Source organism: Drosophila serrata, unplaced genomic scaffold (assembly GCF_035046125.1).
Source record: "Drosophila serrata isolate PLE 108 unplaced genomic scaffold, ASM3504612v1 contig_360, whole genome shotgun sequence".
In the NCBI taxonomy this organism is placed as follows: Eukaryota; Metazoa; Arthropoda; class Insecta; order Diptera; family Drosophilidae; genus Drosophila; species Drosophila serrata.
The window spans coordinates 136,733-158,541 of NW_028257258.1; the positions used below are offsets into that span (position 1 = coordinate 136,733).

At 41.7% G+C, this 21,809-nt stretch overlaps 1 protein-coding gene across 11 annotated transcripts; it reads right to left on the bottom strand.

The window, feature by feature from the left end:
• Positions 1-438: 438 nt before the first annotated feature.
• On the bottom strand, positions 439-19,882 carry LOC110191741 (organic cation transporter protein). Of its 11 annotated transcripts, none has more exons than XM_086838809.1 (8): positions 15,801-15,960; positions 14,621-14,986; positions 5,793-6,214; positions 5,475-5,721; positions 4,525-4,792; positions 3,955-4,246; positions 2,499-2,825; positions 439-2,442 (listed from the first exon to the last, which is right to left on the bottom strand). In XM_086838809.1, the coding sequence occupies exons 3-8, from the start codon at positions 6,198-6,200 to the stop codon at positions 2,269-2,271; spliced, it is 1,716 nt and encodes a 571-aa protein (XP_086694935.1). In that variant the 5' UTR covers positions 6,201-6,214; positions 14,621-14,986; positions 15,801-15,960; the 3' UTR covers positions 439-2,268. The 11 variants fall into 11 exon arrangements, with proteins under 11 accessions (XP_086694935.1, XP_086694944.1, XP_086694939.1 ...); XM_086838818.1 differs by having other exon boundaries at positions 14,621-14,975; positions 15,857-15,920; XM_086838813.1 differs by having other exon boundaries at positions 15,857-15,918.
• Between the last annotated feature and the right edge of the window lie 1,927 nt (positions 19,883-21,809).

Below are 21,809 nucleotides of genomic sequence, written 5' to 3' on the forward strand. Positions count from 1 at the left end.
AGGTATTGCCAGCAGCGAGAAAGATCGGGGTAAAGCTACCACTTTGACTACCCCACGATAGCTCCACTTGGCGCAGGCCTTAAAGCTCCACAAAGTTTGTACTCGGAGTGGAGAGTTTTTTGAGTTAAATTTAAAAATGATTTAATGGATTAATTCCATATATGCGTATAATATTAGTTGTTAGAAGAGATTGAGAGATTTAAATTTATTAGAACGTAAATAATATTAATATTTGGGAAGCCAACGTTTGTATATCCTTGGGAGTTTCATTTAGACCATCGTCCCAAATTTTAAATCGATCTTAACTAACCCAATTTTTGAAAATTTTAACGATGTAACCCCTTATAAAAATGGTTCAATGAAAGAAAAGCCCAAAAACCTAAATAAATATTTGATAGCCCCCTTAATTCCTTCATAGCCCGTTACATAAATTCAAAGTTATCTATTTATTCATACTTTATTTTGACACTATAATCGCGTTTGCTTTGGTAATTTTGATTTACAACAATTTTCATAAATTTATTCATGTGTTTCGTTTCGCTCAACACCGTTCAAACTTATCAATTAATTGAATTTCATATTAGATTCTAGTATTCTTCCATTTATTTGAAGCTTAGGAGACTGACTTATTTATAACAAATACATAACGAAGCTGATCCTGATCCTGATCTTAATGGGTAAGTACAATAGGCAACGGAAGTTCAACATACAAGTTAATAGGCGAAATAAAAGTACGAAAAATAATACAAAAAAAATACGTACAATGAGCAACTAACAACATGGTAGGTTTTTTAATAAGTACAACAAGTAATTCAACAGTTTTGTGTTTTCTAATTGATTGCTTTTGTTTTGGTTTCTTGTTCTGTTTTGTTGTTCTGCTTTTGTTTTCACTAAATATTCATACACAAACGCACACGTATCCATATACACATAATTGTATACATTGTTAAATGCATTATATTGGAAATTGATTTAGTTCTCTTCATATACATACACATATATATATATATTCATTGGTGGCTCTTTAAACAATAAAACTCCTTGTATGTTCCATGTCCCTGCACACAAACAGACATATATACAAATCCATAATTGACCGATGCTTAGAGACTGATCTGTGGTACATATATAAGTATATATGGTAAGGATTAATTGACTACGATTACTAGAGATTACAATTTGCCGCTGGAGTCCGCTTACAGCTTCGTTTCTTATTGATCTCGTATTGGGAAAAAACATTTATTAATAGACAACAAGAAGACAACGACGACGACGACGACGACAACGACAACGACGAGATTATGTGTACGTTGAGATATTGACAAGACGTATTGACAAGAATATATTTTTGTTGGTTTTGTTTTTTGTTTTGTGTTTGCTGCGCGAACATTGGATTCGTTTTTTGTAATAAGATTAGCAATACAGTAATTGTAAGGCTCTACATTTAAGGGTAGTTTACTGGGCTATTATTTATCCATTTTATATATTAATAAACTTTTCTTAGGGAGGTGCACATTACGGAGTATTTTAATTTAATTTTCAATTAATAAAAATACCGGAAAATAACAAATAAACAAATAAAAAAGTTAAAAATAAGATATATATCAAAAAACTTATAAGTTAAAATAGAGTAAAAATGAAAGGGATTTGATCAACTCAAAATAACTGAAAAAATGAAAATGGTAATTAAATTTCGGGTAATTAGAAAATAAAAATGTTTGTGATTTGATAAAGATTGAACTATTTAAATACGATAAAAGCATAGATACAAATATATAAACATCAATTATACAATTCCTCCCTAAGTTCTGTGTTTAGTTTCTTACCTCCGGATGGTAACCGAAGAACTTAAGCTATTTCGAGGGTTTCTGGTATTGATCAGTGATCACTGATCAGTGTGTTTACTTAGACTATGACATAAGCTACAAGCCATGGTTGTTAGTTAATTGTTAAGATACATACTCACTACATGCTACGCAAACAAGGTCCTGCCTGACATATGTACGACATTCTCTAGCGAATTGGCATTACTCTTGGACTTTCATTGGATCGATTACCGTTAATTGCAGGTGGCTTCGGGGCGTGGCAGGTGGGCAGGTGAGCAAGTGCAGCAGCAGATGCAGCAGGTGGGGCTGGCTGGGGCTTGGGTCAGGGTGGAGGGTCAGAGGCAGCTCATCTTCGGTGTACTTTTGGACCAGCCAAGGTACACTCTTCCTTCGGGTGGGGCGCTGAGCAGGTGAAGGGGCTTATTTTGGGCATCAGCGGTCATTACACCTGCTTGGCAGCACTGGCATTGGCATGGGCATTATGTGTATTGGCGGCACCCTGGTTGGAGGATGCTTTCGAGCGCACAGCGGTCTCCGGCAGGAAGAGGACAACGACGCCGCCAAAGATGCTCCAGGCGGTCAGCAGGCTCATCAGCAAGTGGCCCTCGATCTTGTTCTGCAAAAGAGGCGATATAATGTTAAGAGTAGGAGTTCTTAAGCCAGGATACTTACGAGCAGCGATAGGTAGGGTGTAAGGATCAGGGCCAGACCGGCGGCCACATTGCAGGCACCCACGCCCACGTTGCGTATGGGTGTTGGATAGAGCTCCGCCGTGTACACCGGCATTATGGTATTGCCCGCACTGATGGTGAACTTGCTTATCATCAGGAATGTGATCTTTAGCCAGAGCAATTCCGGCTGTCCCTCGGTAATTGCCGCGCAGCAGCAGGCGACGCCCGTACAGATCAAAGTGGCGCAAAAGAGCCACTTCTTGCCCACCTTGGTGATGATATACATGGCCACGGCGATGGCGGGTATTTCGACTAGGCCAGCTAGCGCCTGTGGAGGAGACAAGTCAAGGAGGAGGCGGATGAGCGGATGAGCAGGGCAAGTGGACAAGATGTCAGCTGTCGGCGGGCCGCATTAAATCAGAGCGGCATCAAAGGTGCTCCTGGCGTTGTCAAAATAAATTATGCAATAAATTAGCTGAGAAGCCCCCTGGCATGCCCATTGTTGCTATCTGGTCAGTGTTGAGCAATTAGCGTAAATTTATTTAACGGAAATTAAATTAAAATAACTTTATTTAAGGGTAAAGAACACAAACAATTGGACCAGTTTCGAGTTTAGCTAAATATGTTCAAGATATTTGAATGACTGATTTCAGTGTTACTATGAAATAAAGATATTAGCAGCTTTTGTGTTTTCCCTTATTAATGATTCTAATAAATCTAATTAAAAATTACTTGATTACAAAGTAAATTCCTAAATCTGCTAAATAAATGTTCTTGCTTCTAATATACCAATATAGTAATAAAGACCATAAGTTATTTGCTAGGCAGTGTTTTGTCATGACAACTTTCCATTTAAAAGTCAATACCACTCAAAATCAAACTAATTATTGAATTACTCGTGCGAAGAAGAGCAAACACAGAGATCAGACAGCCTTAAGCGCTTTAGCGTTTTAAAACAATCAAATCCCGAAACAAATGCCGAGCATGTTTTGCATATTGTTTACTCTTTGGCCGCTAATCCAAGGCCCGTCAGCACTGTGCCCAACATCCATTTGGCCAACTGCCAGTTGGAGGGGGCTAAGATGGCTGTGGCTGTGGCCGCGGCCGCGGCAGGATTTATCCACTGGCACATCTGTTATCTATAGAGGACAGGGGTGGGGGGCGGCAACATCATAATTCGATTGCAAACACATTTTCACACCGTCCAGTGGTCGAACCAGCGGCACTTGACATCCCACAGACATTCTTCTCGGTATTCGGCTGATGGAATTGCTGACAAATCCAATTAGGCGCCCATCAGCTATCAGCAGCACCCTTGGCACTTGCTAAATGGGCTTGATTGATCCTATATGCTGACACAATTTCGGATGCTGGATGAAGTCTTCCCAAAGTGATTGTGCCAGGCCACACTGCGTATACTTAACGCGCCCCCACTGCGTATACGTAATACAACTCACCGAATTCAAGTAGACATTGCCGCCAAAGGAGCTCATATTGAGAATGATGCCATAGTAGACCAGATTCATGGTGAACCAGATGCAGAAAAAGCAAATGGAGATGCGGCGCAGGTAGCTGGAGCGGAACAGGTAAGTGACATCCTGCGAGCTGCTCTCCTGTGTCGGCGGCGACAGCTGATAGTCGGGAGGCAGCTGGCGTCCATTGAACTTGGCGGCCGCCTCGATAATCCGTCGCACCTCATCGAGCCGACCCTTGACCAGTAGCCAACGTGGCGATTCCGGTACCACAAACCTGCCGGATATCAGTACACAAAGGTATATAGATTTAGAAAATGTTCAAAAGAAGAAGAAACCCCAGTGAACCAGAGCCATATATCAAGCGAAACATGTGCCGCAGCAAATTATGCCCCTCTGTTTATAGTGGCGGGGGAATACCCACGCACCTGTTTTCCCCCATTTATTCACCAGTCCGCGATCTATATACATAGATACATACATCCAGATGCGGACACATGCGAATAAATCTAGTTTTTGTTTACCTTCCGTTCTAAACGTTTAAAGCGTTCTTACCAGAGAAAGCAGAGGAAAATGCCGGGAACCCCGATGCACAGCTGCAGACGCTGGTAGTCCTGGGTGAGATAGGCCAGGCCCGAGATGATCATGTACGAGATTGGCAGTGGAAACAGGTTATACATTCCGGCAAGGGTTCGCCACTTGCCGTCCACATACTCGATGGCCAGGATCAGGCCCGAGTAGGTGACCGATACGGATACCAAACCCAGCAGGGCGCGGAGCGTCAAGTAGAGCTCAAAGGAGCTGCAGATGTATAGCCAAAGGCCTGGGGGAGTAAATTAACAATTAAAAAAGAATAATTAAAAAATACATTTGAGTTTTTGTCATAAAAAGAGAAAGATAATGACCCTATTTATGTGGTGTTTATAGGTTTCTAAAACATACATATCTTTTACACCCTGAACTTAAGTAACTTCCTGGTTTAATTTAAGGTCTGAACCTAAAGTCAAAGCTACAAATTTAAGTATTTATCTTCAAGTTGTCCCCCCCTAGTAACCCACTGACATCTTAACCAAAGTAATCCGTCGCAATGCAGCAGAGCAATCACGTACACGTGCCAGTCCCTCATTAGTAATGTCCTTTTGGATGCAAATTTCAATTATACGTTGTGTGAGATTTAATCAACAAGGACAACAAGGCTGGCTGGCTGACTGGCTGACTGGCAAGAGCCGCCTGGCAGCCACAACTGCAGCTCGAGTCCCCAGCCGACCCTCTTGGCCACTCGACCAATCGACCACTCGACCATCTGGCACCAAGCCCCACACAAAACCCACAGAGAGCCACTCGATGTGCTCGTGTTGACCCCCCGTCGACATGGCCAAGTTCACAGTCACCGGAGGAGGACATCGTCAGGGCCAATGTCACTGGGACTTCCGTGTGCATGGGGCGTACATATGTACAACACAGGAGAAGGATGAGATGGCCTTTATGCACAGACAAGCACTCACCGAATAAGGTCTGCAGCACGGCCGATATGAAGAGCATTTTCTTGCGCCCAAACTTGTCCGATAAATAGCCAGAGAGGATGCCACCTGTTGCCACGCCCAGCAAGAAGAACATTTCAGCGACGTTCTTCAGGTGCTCCTTGTCGCACACCAGATCCCACTCCGATGTCCAGGTGTTGCCCACATTGTCATGCGTCTCGTACTCCCATTTCTCGCAGGCCACCAACTGTCTATCCCCATCTGGTGGTTTCTAAAAAGAAAGGATACCAGTCAGACGATGCCTATAATTAAGATGGAATAATTATAGGTACTTCATCTCACCTTCCACTCTGTGGGCATCGCCGTGCCATTGCCCACCTGACTCCAGTCGATGCCCTCCCAGCGGTGGCAGTTGTCAATGGAGCCGGTCAGATTGCGCCAGACATCAACTGGAAGCTGCTGCAGCTCCTCCGGCCGCTGGCACCAAAAGTCCTTGTTGGCCGCCTGGTAAATGGACGAGGATATGTGAAAGGTGTTGGGCACCTGGAAGAGCGACAGCAGCACGGTCATTAGCAGCTGCCATTTGCCGTAGTGACCCATTAGATCGCCGATCACATCGGTCTCATCCTCATCATCCGTTGGAGCCTGGGGATCCAGACCAGCTGGTGACTGGGGCGTTGCTGCCATCTTGCTGGGCGGGATGGTGGGGCTGGTGGCTGCGGTAGGGGACGGCTTGCCGGTGTCGTGCATGATGCACAAAGGAACTGAAAGGAAAGTTGAAAGGGAATATGTTAAAATATGCAAATTATTTAAAGATAAAAGGGTTCAGAATATCTTTAAGTTCAAAGTACTATAATTTATGCATCTTTCAGATTGTTTGTCAAGGTTGAAGCAACATTAAAACTAAGAAATACTTTATTTCATTTGACCAACTTCCCAAATTAATTATGATTATGATATTTAAAGATTAATAAGTCTCTTGGATAACAAATTGTTAATTCACAAGTTGCTTAGAATACACTGCATACTCAAAATCAATATGTTTCCCTTAACCTAGTTTTATTTATCAAATAAACTACTCAATTAACTAACACACCAAGCACAATTAGAGCCTCCAGACATTCGGTTCTCCATCAACCGAAGATAAATAAAGGCCAGGAAAGGAATGCAGATTGGCAAGATTTAGCTGAGGGGAACATGCAAATAATTGACTTGATAGATGCCAAGCGCAACGAATTCTGCGGTTGCTGTGGATACAGTGGAATTAATTTTATTGCCCGTGTCAGGAGCACACAAAGGAGCAATTAGTTAAGTGGTCAGTGACTGGCCATAAACCAAGTTGGAGGCAAAGGCAAAGGCAAAAGCCTCTCAGAAACAGTTCGAATGCAGTCAAGTCAAGCGGCTCTATTTCATTTATTAGGGCAGCCCCCGCTCCGAGCAAGTAGCTTCCAGCTCCTAGCTCCCAGCCATCAGCTCCCAGCTTGTGATCCCGGCCAAGGATGCCTGTGTCCGGTCATTGGTCAACCTGCGTTCGATGGAATTCAATCACGTTGGAGGCGATTAACTACAGCAGCAGCCCGAAACCGGCGAAAGTTGGGTGCTGAGCACCGAGCACCGAGCACTGAGCCAGGCCGAGCCGGGGCAGCTCTACAAAGTAGAAGAATAATAGCCAAGATTTAATGTAATTGCGTTTTGGGGTGGAGCCGTCGCAGGAGGGAGGAGGAGGAGGCAGCTTGTGCTCCTGCCATGTTCGTGTCCTTTTGCTGGTTGAACTTTTTCCCCATTCCAAGAGCCGCATCCTTTCTCCGCTTTGCCCCGTTTGCGATTTCCTTTGTGGCTTTCGCAGCAGCGCATTGGCTTTGTCTGGACTTTGGCTTTGGCTATGGCTTTGGCCAGAATGGATCCAAGGCATATATGTAGTTGAGCCCGAAGGTATCAATGCCCAAAAGTAGGCAGCAGGCTGGCAAACTTTTCCTCAGGCATTACTTTACTTGGACTTTAGTTGGCCGACTTAAGTGTTTAATTCTTTTCAGTTGATTTACCAACGTGGTATAATCAAGCCAAATTAAGCGATTCACCCGCAGGATAAAGGCATTTGTATAGGTAGGCTAAGAAGATTTCGGGATTACCTAGGGATTATTCAGTAAAACGAACCAAAAATGCTTAAATAAATAAGTGAAAGGGGTTTGATGCGAAATTTTATGGTTGAAATACCATTTCCCTTATTCACAAAAACTTGTCAGCATCCTGGGTCTCCCAGGATAAGCCATGAATCAAGTACGCTCACATATCAATCAGCAATGCCAACATTTATGGTGCAATCTCTGCGGGCCGAGAGTTAAATTTGCATATGTCCAAGCCCCCGGAAGAGATATTCCATTTAGGTGGGGATTTAGCATATGTGACCGGGTGGCCACTGGGCACTGCGGCTGCGGTGGCACAAGGTTGAGGATTTTGGATGTGGCTGCGGCAGTAAAATTCACGCCATACGCCGCACGTGATAAGCAGTTGAGCGCACATTTTCACGCACTTGTAAACAGGAATAAGCGAAGCGTGTCCGCGAAAAGCCGCGGGCACAGACCACGTCACATTCCCTATTTCCCAGTCTCTGCGTTGGCAGCCTCCTTCCCAGTTCAGAGCCCCGTTCCTGCTGCCCAGGCAGGATAATTAATTATCAATTTTATAGGCACCCTTCATTCCATATGGCTCCTCGTCCTCGTCCTCCGGCAGTTTTACTTGCTGTGGGGCTAAGCTTTTGGCCAACGAAGTTACTGGACGCTGCTGGGCACTGATGGGCGTTACTGCCACAGATGCAACTGCTGGCCGAAGGTCGCCGCCATGTCGTCGTGTGGGCACAACGGCTCAATTTCAATGCTATAAACTACGTCGTCGGCGTTTACCTTCAACTCGCTCGGCGCACATGGCGTATGTGCAATATCATGGCACGCTGAAAATAACGCTAATTGCGTTCTGCAGCTGTTGTCGGCCTGGTCACACCCAGCTGCCCAGCTGCCCAGCTTCCCAGCTCCCCATCCCTGCTCCTGCTCCTGCTGCTCCCCTGTCACACAAGTACCAACGGGTATGATCGGGCAGTTTGACAAATCGACAGGTTCTCCTGGTTCTCAGATTAAAATAACTCAATTAATAAAATGAAAACTGACGCAGAGGGATTCTGCTTTAATTAGAAATAATTATTTTCAAATAGGAAGCTCAATGCAGCGAATGGGTATTTATGTTTATAAAGAATATTTTACGTTTTGTGATAACATTGAATTATATAACATAATGGTAAGCAAGCTCTAAATACAAGATAGTCTCAAGACAAGCGGTAATAAATATGTTTATATTTTCAAATTACAAATATTTGTTACAAATAATATTAACATATTTATAAAGAAAGGTTTTCCACAGTCTTTCCTGTGACATAGAAAGAAATTTATTTGTTATCTTGCTTTTATTAAATACAACAGCTATAAATAATATTTAATCTGTCAAGAATTCACCTCTATGAAGTGTAAGGCTATAAAAATAATTGAATTTATAGTTCGATGTCCACATTAATATTTAATTGATTGGCTTTGCGTTAAGTTATTCAAGCAATCGAGAAGTACATCAGTCAAACCATAGTTTATCTCCCCGACAGCTGTCCATAAAAAGCAGAACTGGTCATTGACGCAATAAATATCTACGCGATCTTGTTCTCGCTCTCTTTTATTTAATATATTTTTATTTTCATGCATAACACAACACCGAGCTTATTGTGCTACTATTAAAGATACATGGATAGATAGTGCATATAATTTTTTCACACCCCATGCTAATCGAGCTGCAATGGCCCATGTCCAATTGGTAATTACGTTTACATTGTGGCCATAAATAACTAATTATAATTCCATGCACGTTCATAGAAATGCATGGTGGCACCACGGATCCACCAGTTCCCAGGGAGAGGAAACCGCTTTTGGATCTCTTGACACGCTCCGCCAGCGCCGAAGCGCCGCAATTGAACAAGATCCACACACAAGCTCCTCTAATAATGATTTGTTTCAATTGAAAAGTCAATGCCAGAGCTCTCTCTCACTCACCCCCACTGGCCATTAATAATTTGCTTAGCTTCCATTCCTGGTTAATTAAAAAATAGCAGCGTAAAAAAATAATATCAGACGGCGCTTAAGACAATTGACGAAGGGTGAAAGAAAGAGCGAGGCTTTCTCGTTGCTCATATTTGCATAAAAATGCGGGAAATTGTTCCCGGTGGTCATAAAAGATTAATGAATAATAAATTTAATTAACTTGGGAGTGTACATGAGTGTGGAGTTTCCCTCGTACCCAAGTTTCACATATTCATAGATTTCAAATTTTACGATTACTACACAAATTTCTTTTGACAAATATGGGAACATTGTGCTACTATCTCTCATATTTTTAGCAAATGAAATTCAAGGAAATTCCAACACAAATTAGGGTTTGGTAAGCCAAAGTTAAAGTGCATATAAATAAGTATATAAAAATAATTTTATTGTATTATTGCCTACCAATTTTAAGTAAATAAATAAATATAGAAAAAAGCCTTATTTCTTCCTAAAGGAGATGTTTGTTTGACAAGTTATTTGCTAACAAGGTTAGGTGCACAGCAGGTGCACAGTAAATAACTATTGTTTATACTCCAAAGATGAACTTCTACTGGCAATCGTTTAACAACAATTTATTATGCTATACCTATTCGAACTATATATAAACTACTATATATTATCACTCCGTAATGTTTCCACGGAATTCTCTAGCCGCTTAAGCACCCCCAACGAATCTCGCACAATGACAAATTTTAGGGGGGTTCCCCCAGGCAATTACAACTGGCCGGGGTGTAAATAATCAGAAGCGAGAAAGAATCGCAGCAGCGTCATAATCACAAAAGCCGAAATGTGCTAAATATTTTTAATACAAAGGCAAAGCGTTTAGCTTCGGGGAGGCAAGGGAATGGGAATGCGGTGCGGAGATGAGAGAGGCAGACAAATTGTCGCTGTAATTAGCCGTCATGCATATAAAAGTGCATTCACTTTCATGCCACGATAGAGCAGCGAAATGAGAGTGCCAGGGGCTGGTGATGATGATGATGATAATGATGACGCCTGGTGCCGCATCTGCATTTGGATTTGCATTTGTGCACCAAGCACGGCTCGGTGACGTTGCCAGCTAATTTGCACATTTATAGGATTTGATTTGTTTATTATGCAGCCGCGTCTCCGCGGCGGAGCTGGAGGAGGAGGAGGAGCATGGAGGACTGCTACTGCCAAGTGGGTAATAGTAATCTTCAGACACTTGCACGCAGCAATGAGCTGCGCTTCCGTTGCACCGACAAGTGGCCCTCGGTGCGGATGAGCGATGACGACGACTGAGATGCAAGTGGAAGATGGAAGGCAGGGTGGGGCAGAACACATCCCGCCGGATGACGGCCCGTCATCTTAAAGCATTGGCCAGCCTCACTTCATCACTTGTCACGCTAATTGCAGCCGTGTGACAGCCGCTTTCAGATAAGTAACGGCACAAGCAACGGCAGACACAAAAGGCACAGCGCACACCACGGGGCGTATGCGCAACGCTTAGTTAGCAAATTGCATTTAGTTCGGCAAGCGGCTATTGTTGCTAATAATCGATGATGATGATTTTAGCCCACATGCGAATTGTAAACAATTCCATTCGAATTTTCCATATCGGCGATTTGCGCACGAACGCGCTGCAAATGGACCGTCCTCGGTTCGATCGTCTTTCGTCTTTCGTCTTTCGCCTTTGAAATTTACGAGTTCACGCTCCGCCATTAAACACAATTGATTCTGGCACTGAGTAAACAAATTGGAACACAATTCTATAAACTACAGTGTTTTAGGGCCCCCGCATTAGCTAACTAATGCGACTAATTTGGTATTAAATCAGGCAATTAACGATCGAATTTTGTTTCTTGACTTTACGCCAAATTTCGCGAATTTACGTTTGCTTTTCCACAGGAAAAAACAAAGCCAAAGAAAATAAACGTATCGAAAGCCTTATGAAAAAATTGCAGGCATCATAAATTTTAAGAAAAACAAGCTGGGTGAATTATTCATCGTTTACAATGTTTAAACACCTTTTCTGATAATTACGTTGAGAATAACTACACAACTTTCAATATGCTTATTTGTAAGTAATTATATGTAAGTAAAATATTTATGTGTTCGTGTAGTAAAAAATCGTTACATTAGTCTTAAAATAATGACCAATAAAAATACTATAAATTCGCCGGCAAACCAACAAACCCAAAGGCCTCTTAAAATGAACAGTTGTCAGCAATTTTCATATCAATGCGAGAACACATTTGCAACTTTATAAGCCACAAAAAGCCCACCGAACAGATTGGCGCACATTTGATTGCCACAAATTGGAGGCAGCTTGACAATTTTGTGTGATCGGATTCCACAAAAATGGCAAATTTTCACAGAATTCCGAATGCCAAAATCATTACAATGAAGTGGGCTCCCTTCCCCACGCACAAGGATCAAATCAATTCAAATCAATTGAAAAGCCAGCCAAGCCACAAAGTATTTTAAAGTTTATGAGGTGGGCGTGCCCGCACCCGCCCCCTCCTCATGTGTGTGCGTGTGCATGTGTGCTTGTTTGTTGATATATTATGCAAATTTTCGCTACCTTTTAGGGGGATTTAAGGCCCCGAAAGCCCTTTGGTACAATTTCATCAGCGGATATCTTTTATTTAGCAACAAAAAATGACAGCGGATGGAGCAGAGAGGGTGGAAACATTGCAATATGGCAATTCCGTTTCGTCCTCGTTCACATTTGAAGGGTCCTTACTGGCTTCCTTCCTTCCTGCCGTTTGCCGCCTACCACAGTCTCTCAATCCAGGCTTGCAGCTGCCGCTTGGATGTCCTGTCCAGTCTGTCCTGTCCTGTCCCTGTCCCTGTCCCTGTCCGCTTCAGTTCAGTTTAGCTTGGTCCTGCAGTTGGCCGGCCGTAAACAAAGTCAGAGATGCGATGATGCAGAGGATACTGGGACCGGACTCGCAGCCGGAATCCGTCCGTCCGGTGTTGTAGAGCCAAACAAAGGAATATAGGTCATCAGCCGAGGGCGAAATGGCGCCAACAATAGGTATATCAGTTGTCCATTTTAATTTAAGAATTTTCCTTCGAAAAAGCTTAGTTAAATTGCTAAAAAACTGCTCAACTTTATTAGACTAACAATGAGTCAATCTGTAATAGAACAGACTAAAAGCTCTCGACTCTGTTTCATAAATTATTAAGTAATGACTAAAAGGGAAACTTCTATTTAAATATATATAAAATAGACTTTTGGGTAAGGGTATAGACAATTTCATAAGCCCTGTCTGATGTAGAAGCATATTTGGTTTCTATTTAGCTTCACTTTTAATGTAAATCCGTATGGATGTTTAAGCGAATGCCGCCGCTGATCCATTGTTGTCAACATGAATTCACAAATCTATTTCCATTTCAGCTTGTCTGCCGCTGATGATGTGTCCTTTTGCTTTTGCCTTTCACATCCATTTCCCCCATGCCCCGCGGGCCGTGTCTTGTTAATCGAATAGCAAATCGTTTGGCAATTTCAAATTTAGCCAGCTAAGCAGCAGAGAGATGCCCTCCAACCCGGCCCCCGTCCATTGTTAGGGAGCGCGCCTTTTTGATTAGAATTTCCATTTCAAAGTGCGCACTGATTTGCTACTTTTATGCGCTTCCAATCAGTGCCAGCGCGGGAGTCACAGCATCCGCCATTAGCATAACCCAAAGGCAAAGAGGGATAGCTAAAGGTGGGTTCGGAATGGGAATGGGAAAACCGGCGCCAGGTGATTGCCAGCTATGTTTGTTTGTCCCCTCCGCCGTCTGCAAATCTCTTGCTAGCTGCATTGTCGGGACTCCTCCCATGCCCATTAAAATATGCTTATGAGCCACTCAATATGTTCAATGCCGGGGTTATGGCTCCTTGGGTTCAGCCATGTGGAGTTTTCAATTTCATTTCCATGAGTCTTTGACTTCACCGACTCTTATCCTTTATTTGTACTTCGTCTCTGATTCCTTGGAGGTATGAGAAGGCAAATGCCAGAACGAAATTCCTTTGAATCTGAATTGTGACCGGCCCATTAATCCATAAGTTTGAGCTTTGGGAATTGATAAACAAATGCAAAAGCAATGGAGGAATGTGTATTAGCTTAACCCTTAATTTCCCTGAGGTTTAAATAAACTTTAAATTCGAATTCCTCAAGGCAATTCATTGAGCAGTAAAGACTTTAACAATGTTTGAGTTTTCTGGAATTAAACATCATAATTAAATGTAATAATTTCAATATTTACCCTTTTTAGAATATATAAATCATTTAAATTGAATTCTTTATTTAACAAGTGACAATTCCCTATAGTTAACATCGATAAATCCTACCAAAATCATTTTATTTTTACCATATTAGCGCGGACATGTTACAAGGCACTTTTAAAGACCATTTCCGTTTATGTCATTTATGGTTACAATTTACGGGAAAATCCTCGTTGCGAATTCAGATACTTTGAGTGGGCTTCGTACATACATAGTGGCTACACCAGTGGGACTAAAGCTCTGGCTTCAACAATCTGTCAGGATAAAGTCATTGTCGTTGTCATTGTTGTTATCCTCATTGTTGTTATCCTGCTGCTACCATTTATGCTGTCTTTGTTGTTGTTGTTGTTGCAAGAGACAAACAAATAGACTCGAGCGGCAAAGAGAAAAAAAAAACCAAACAGAAAAAGACAAAAAGCAAAAAAAAAGGCGCACAAATAAACAAACAAAGGAGAGCAAAGCAAACGTCGCTGGCGGCACGTCCGCGAGCAAGGATCCCAGGACTATCGCACTCACACACTGGCTATACCTTAGACTCGGAGAGTTAATGGGCATATCGTACATCGTGTCAAGAAATGAAAAATATATAAATATATCCATGATATTCCTCATAAACAAATAATATAAATAATACCAAAACAAGAAACATTTTACTGAATCCACTAAAGTAAAGTTCCTTTGAAAAGGAAGGCATGATTTAAGGACCCGGTATTCTGTGGTCGTTATCTTTTCTGTTAATTTATTTTCTGCTTTTGGTTGCGTTGTCAACGTTACGAGGCAGCCTGTGTCCGTAATGAGCTTACCTTATGGATGTAAAAAAAACCAAGTTGCTGCTCCTGCTAGTGTATAGCCGCTACTGATGTTGCTACTGCTGCTGCGGGAGGCACAGGCGCAGGCAATCCTGCAGCACGCGTCCTGCTGCACAATTGGCAGGCTGATGGCTCAGATGGCTGATGGCGACTTCCTAGCCCGCTTCCTGTTGCTGGAGCTTTTGTTTTGATGGTGTCTTGGCGCGGAAATCCGTCGCACGTTTGTCGTTTGTGTTTTTGTTTGTTTTTCTCCCCTTTTTTTTTAATAGTAGTAGTAGTAGTATTTTTCTTTATTTTTCTCGCTTTTTTGCGTTTACGTTTGGAATAAATTTACGGGCAGAGAAGCGCACTAAACGGAAACTGACACATAACATAAAATCAGGCAGCAGTTCCCGATCCCCATCCCCTTCCCGTTCCCTCACTCCTGCTGTCTGATTTTACGAGCGTCTACGTTGCTGTCTCTTTTTTTGGGAAAAATACGATACGGCTAAAGCGGCATTACGCATACGACACGTGGTCCGGTGGCGTGCACGAATTCGGATGCATTTTCATTGCTCATACGCAGCGTGGTGCGGCCTGTGCGGGCTTTGGACTACGGGGCAAATTATTCGCGCGCGTTTTCCGCTAAACCAACAGCAATTTGCAATTTGGAAACAAACACGAGTGGACCAATGAGTGACGGCACTCTAGTAAATAATAACGTCAAGCAATAATAATAATAATACTAATAATAATAGAGCGAATGGAAATTATGAAATTTCAGCCAGGGCTGTGTGGGCCGCTGATGCTTCTGCTCTGCTGCTGCTCGCTCCCATTATTTATGACTTGTCCAAACATTGTCTGGCCGCCCGTCTTGGGAGGGAACAGCACCAGAACCATGAGTCCCAGCGTCCGTATATATCGGCACATCGCTCTGGCCATCTCATCTTGGTATATCAGTATATATAGCATCATTGTTGCCACTCGCATTTGTTGCTGCCGTTGCTGTTGTTTCATTTCGTTTCATTTCTTTTCGTTTATTTAATTTTATACTATGCGCACTCACGCACCCACACGCTCCCGCTCCCACGCCACGGATCTCGATTCTCGAGTCTCGAATCTCGCACCTCGAACCACGAACCACGAACCATGGACCACGGACCACGGACCGCTGCTTCCTGCTCTTGATTCGCACTATTTCCTAGACGCTATGGCTGAGGATGGGAATGCGATTCGACGACGACCACGGACGACGGCTGTTCCGTTGTGGCAACCAAGCACATCACACGGCGACTGACCAAGAGCAACTGAGCGCTCGTCTCTGCGGCGAACCACTTTTATAACCTTCGCCTCTGCTGCTCCCTCGCTGCCGGCCCCAAGGCAGCGACGCCAGCAGATGTTGCTGCTGTGGGGACACGATGCTTTTACTCGGATGCTCGCATCCTGCTGCGAACTTGGACCATTCTTTGCGGCGACATCGAGCGCCTGATGCGCGCTCTCTTTAGCCCCACTCGGGGCTTTTTTTGTAGCTTAAGAGCGCGCTCTTCGGCCTTTGGGTTCGCGTGGCGCGCAAAACTGTTGCTGTTGTTATTTAATCGCCGGCACCTATTGCTTTACTCAGCATTACTGCCACTACACTGCCATAAAAGAAGAGTTCCTTGGATTAATGATGCTCCAAAGCACCCTTCTCAGCAGGCACTTGAACAATAATCACTTATGAAATTGCTTCTACTTTTAATTATTACTTTGTGACACAGGTGTTAGGTATATCATTAAGGAAGAGTTGTTAAAACTAATGATCTTAAACAGATGTTTAAATTATGGAAGAGTACATACTCCACCCGTAAACAAGAGTGAAGTTTTAATAATTACTCGCTGGAGCTATTCTATTAACTTAGTATAGTGAAGAAATGATAGAGCTATAGCACATACAGTAAGTATGTTCTTTGATACGATTAATTTAACCAAAATCGTATCTGTTTATAAATGTAAATATAGTAGAAAGGGTATGCAAGCTTCGGCATAAACAAACCCAAGCTGCAAGCCCTGTTCCCGCCAACCCCTTTCCGTTTCCGTTTGAGGTGTAATGATATTAATCAATTGATCAAATGGAAATGGTTCCTATGGTTCCTATATCTCTGGTGTTTGAACTGCAGTTACACCGACACCGCTCGCTGGGAGACTCGATCGGAGATCGGCGGAGCGTGCCGAGAGAATCGTTCATCACTCGACAATCGACGGGGGTTTTCTGGCTAATGTCTGTTTGTCGCGAACAATTTGCCTGATAGATCACATCAAATACAATTCTGACAATTTGTTGACACTTCTGTGGCGCTGATGTTTGCCTTTGTTTTTGTTGTCCGTATTTATTTCGGGATGGTTAGTTGATGATGATTGTTTAATGGCAATTTTCTGCGACCCATATTTTTGTGTTTTATAATACTATTGGCAGAGATGGAGAGAGATCGAAAGCTCTCCATCTGTATGATTTCTCCTCTCTACGAAGTCCGAATAATTGTTGACGGAATTCGGCTACAAAGTGTGCCGGTTTATGATTGATTTATGACTGCCGGGGCCATGGGGTCTGCCGCTTGTTTATTGTTAGTTTGTCTCATTACGCGAAAATGTATTATTTATTTGCTTTGAATAAAGCCAACGACGACAAAGTTGCCCATCCAGCTTTGCTTCGTTCCATTCAAATCGAAGATAACAAACAAGATTCCTTGTCCGCTGGGTAAATTGTTGCTAATTAAGTGCCATAAACGGCGCTAATTGTGAAATCAAGCTTGAACTTTAAATTATTAGTGGCGGAAAAGATTAGGATATCTTCGCCAAATATTTCAATATTCTATCAGTATTTACCAACTTGGGATTGGTACCATCTAAATATTTTGATTAAATGTGTACACATGATTCATTGAGGGGGCCACCCCAATTAAATTCGTCGTAAGTGTACATCATAATCATGCATCCTGTTGACTTACCAATGCGGCGGAAATTCCCCCCCTACCAAGGCCAATTTTTAACGAATAACAAAGACATGTTCTTATAGCTAATATAATAAATTTGTCATCGGGCAGGTTGTTGTCAATAAAGAATTTTGAATGATTGCTCTAGTTAATTTTAGAATTCTTCACAGAATGCAATGGGGCACCTATAAAAACTATTTTTGGCACAAGTGACTAAAGAAATAATTGATTTTATAATGATCGAATTAATTAGAAAAGCCGTTTGTTTTAATAAATACAATATTGTTTTAATTTAATTTAACCTTCAAATCTGTATTTCTTAAACGTGCCATTTATTAACTATGAATTTGGCCCCTAAATATTTATTTTTAAAACTTAAAAAGTCTGTTAGATAATGAAGATCAATAAACACCTTTGCTTTCATCATCATCAGTTCATAAAATTCTTCTAAAATTCTTCCTAAGCTCAAATCTTTGTTTCCCAATATATATAATGTTTATTTATCAGTTTTCCCTTCGTATTTTCCGACCTAATCAAGCTTTCATTCACAGCTGAAAAAGCAAAGACACAATTTCTCGCATGCGATTTTTCACATTTGGCATGCGATAGAAAGTGTTTCTTTATTTTTATACTCTTGCAAGGATACACTTTTAGCTTGAAGGATTCATTTCCGACCCTATAAACCATATATATTCTTGATCAGTATCAGCAGCCGAGTCAATCTAGCCATGTCTCGTCAAAAAATAAAATTTTTAAAATTTTTCAAAATTTCAAATTTTTACAAGGGGTTACATCATTAAAATTGTCAAAAATTGACAAAAAAAATGAACTTTTTAAAAATTTAAACTGAGTATGCAGATTTATTGACCTAATAAAAACTAGCATAAAAAAGCTTTCCGAATTGAAATTATTGCATTTTTGGCTTAGTTATGATATTTTTAAATTTTGATTTTCCCAAATAAATTATCTTTAGATTCAATTGCTAAATGTAAGGGTACACAAACTTTGGCTTCTTTTCGAAGTTAGCTTCCTCTCTTGTTTTACAATGTTTTTGCACAACAAACATTACTTCTATTTTATTTAGCTTGTATCACTGTTGTTGTTTGCTTGAGCAGATGTGGGCAAAATGTGCTGGGTTTATTTTTAATTCACAAACGACAGAAATAATTAGCTTTTGAGTGGGGAATTAACTGACGCCGAGCTTTTATCAATGAACCAAAAAACAACAACAACAAAACGAGGGAAAGGGGTAGGGGTTGGGGTAGGGTATCAACATTGTTGACATATAGAAATAGAAATAAATAATAGAAATAGCAGACGGGGAGGGGCTCGACTTGGTCCAGAGTTTTGGTTTCAATTTCAGGCGGGACTTGTGTCGCGCTTGTTTTTATTGGCAATATTCTAATTGGATTGGCGCTACACGATTTCCATAAATTAAATGGCAATACAAATAATTCCTATTCAGATTCGATCTGGCAGGGGTATTGGGAATACAAGGCGAGGTCCGCGGTATAGCATGGCCCCTTCGTGGCCCCCCAACTCCGGCTGTTGCATTGCAACGTGCAAGTGTCACTGATTTATGGCCAGTGTGTGTGTGGTGTGCCAGTTAGCCAGTTGTTTTGACCAAGTTAACTGGTTTAATGGCACAACTGGGAGGGAGGGAGGTGTGACGAGACCACATGGTAGGGTGGCATACTCACTTGGCCCGCTCCTGCTCCGCGAACTCCGCTCCTGCGGCGCCAGCAGCGGCAACTCCAGTTCCAGCGACGGGCTGTCATGGGTTAAGCTAGCACGCTTTGCCATTTTGCTGCCTTTTATCCGGTTGATTGTACACTAATTATTATCGGGCGTTTTCTATTTGTTTATTTAATTTCAGTTTCAGCTTTTGGCTCACTTCATTTACGACTTGGCGCCTCTACCCGCGCTCTTATCAATCACTTTCGAGGGGCTTATCAAACCGGCATTGGCTGGGTTCCGTTGGACACTGACCAGCGACACTCGTGCGGATCCCAGATCCCCAGCTCTATGCGGGGGGGCCGCCACTTGGAATCGGAATCGGAGTCGGAACCGCGCTCGGTTGCCCCACATAAATCACGTTCCAATTGCCCGAAATTGGCCAGACGTGTTGGCATTCGCTGGCATTAGTTCCTCCTCGAGGGGTTCCAGAACAATAACCAATGGTCAATGGGCTCCCGATAAAACCCGGGTCACTCAATCCGGGAGTGTTTCTTCTTGACGCAACGTGCGAACCCAGCGGCGGACGGTGGCTAACTGAGCAACTTGGCGACTGGACAAGTGACTGCTGACTGGCTGGTCAGTACCAGAAGCTAAAGCGAATTGGCGTCGCCTTCGGTCGCGATTAGCGAAATTTTCGACTCGGCGATGACACCCCGCTGCAGAGGGTATTATGCGAATATTTTTGGTGCTTAAAAGCGTCCCAAAGCCCGAACGAAATTCGGCTATTAACACAGTATCAAAGGAGAATATATACAATATAATCATGTAGGGTATGCATTAGATTCCATAGTCTTTTGCAATTCAGAACTATTTCTCCTAAGCACTTATCTGTGCGTGTACTGAAAAGCTCTTTAAAAGTCAATAGAAAAAACTTAAACACCTGTGGCTTACAATTAAAAAATACTATTTTGAAATAGCATTAATCTTTAAGTACCGTTTTTCCAGTTCTGTCAAAAAATTATCTCTGAAATGACAACTTTGTGTTCTTTCATATACTATGTATTTGGTGTGCGGTTTAAGTTGTCTTAATTAAATTATAAGTAATATTTAATAAACAGCCTTTAAATATATGAAAATAAATTAGATAGAAATTCTAGATAAACAAAAAAATGGGCATAATCTTATACAAATTTCAGTAAATAACTTGTACATATAACATTCAACTTCAAAATGTATTCACAGCAATTTGAGAGCATTTAAAGATCGGCATGCACCCATCTAGTAGTTAAGTTTTTGTTCGTGTTTTTCGTGCCGCCTGTTTGTTTTGCTTTTGTTTTATAATTAACACAAAGAACGGCATTAAAATGTATTTACACGTTCATTGATCACTAACAGCTAGTCTGGGAGCTAAAAAGCTCGCATGTTTGCCCATTGAGAAGCGATGTGAAGTGCGCGCGGGCGACAGCTGAATGTCATCCGCGAATGAATCTCTGAACCCCATTGAACCCGGGCATCAGTACTTATTTCGGCGTGATTTAGTTGGGTTTTCGAAAGATATGCAAATTCTAGAGAAGCGTGCTGAAGTTGGCCAAAAATCGGGGACAGGTTGATCCACCTGAAACCTCGATATTTCCAAAGTATTTCACTTGAATTATGGTATTTTGAACGCTCACAAAAACGCAAATAAGCAGTATTTCTTACGAAACTTTTTTATTTGACTTTATTGGTGACTTTATTTGCATTTTAAGTGTTAATACACTGAGGGAATACAATCAATAACAGAATGTTTGATTTTCGAGTAGATACACAATACGTTCTTATTACAAAATGAATTTCATCAATCAGTTCTAAAAATGACGAGGTCCTGCATTCTTTGCTTAAATTAGAAAACATAATATAACTAAATTTCTCACAATTATGTATATGAATATCACTCTTATAGAAAAAGAGAACTTGTTTATTTTGGGTTATAATATAGACCAAAGCTGTCCCTAAAACAAGAATGGAAACTAATTTTTTCGACAAACCAAAGGTTTAAAATGTCATAACTCGGCCAAAAAAGCATTAATTTCGATTCGTAAAGCTGTTCCATGCTGGTTTTTATTTGGTTAACAAATCTGCATACTCAATTTTAAATTTAACAAAATTCAATTTTTTGTCAAATTTTGACAATTTATAAAAATTTTGAAATTTTCAAAAATTCCGAAAAATTTATTTTTTGCTCAGACATGACTAGATTGATTCTGCTTTTGATACTGATCAAGAATATATATGATTTATGGGGTCGGAAATGACTCCTTCATAGCTTTTGAAGCTTCTGACTAACATGAAAATTCCCTTGCCAGGGTATAAAAAGCACAGGAAGAAGCCCCAACTAAAAAGCTTGTAGCCACATCCCGACAGACATTTCTATAACCAATTTTCCATTGGAAGCTCAATGAAAAGCTTGGACATTTTCAAACAGAAACTCACCTCAGGCACTGGCGCTAAGGATGTTTGCTTTTCCCAGGATCTACTCGGGCACGGCGAATGGGACTTAGCACGCATTAAACAACATC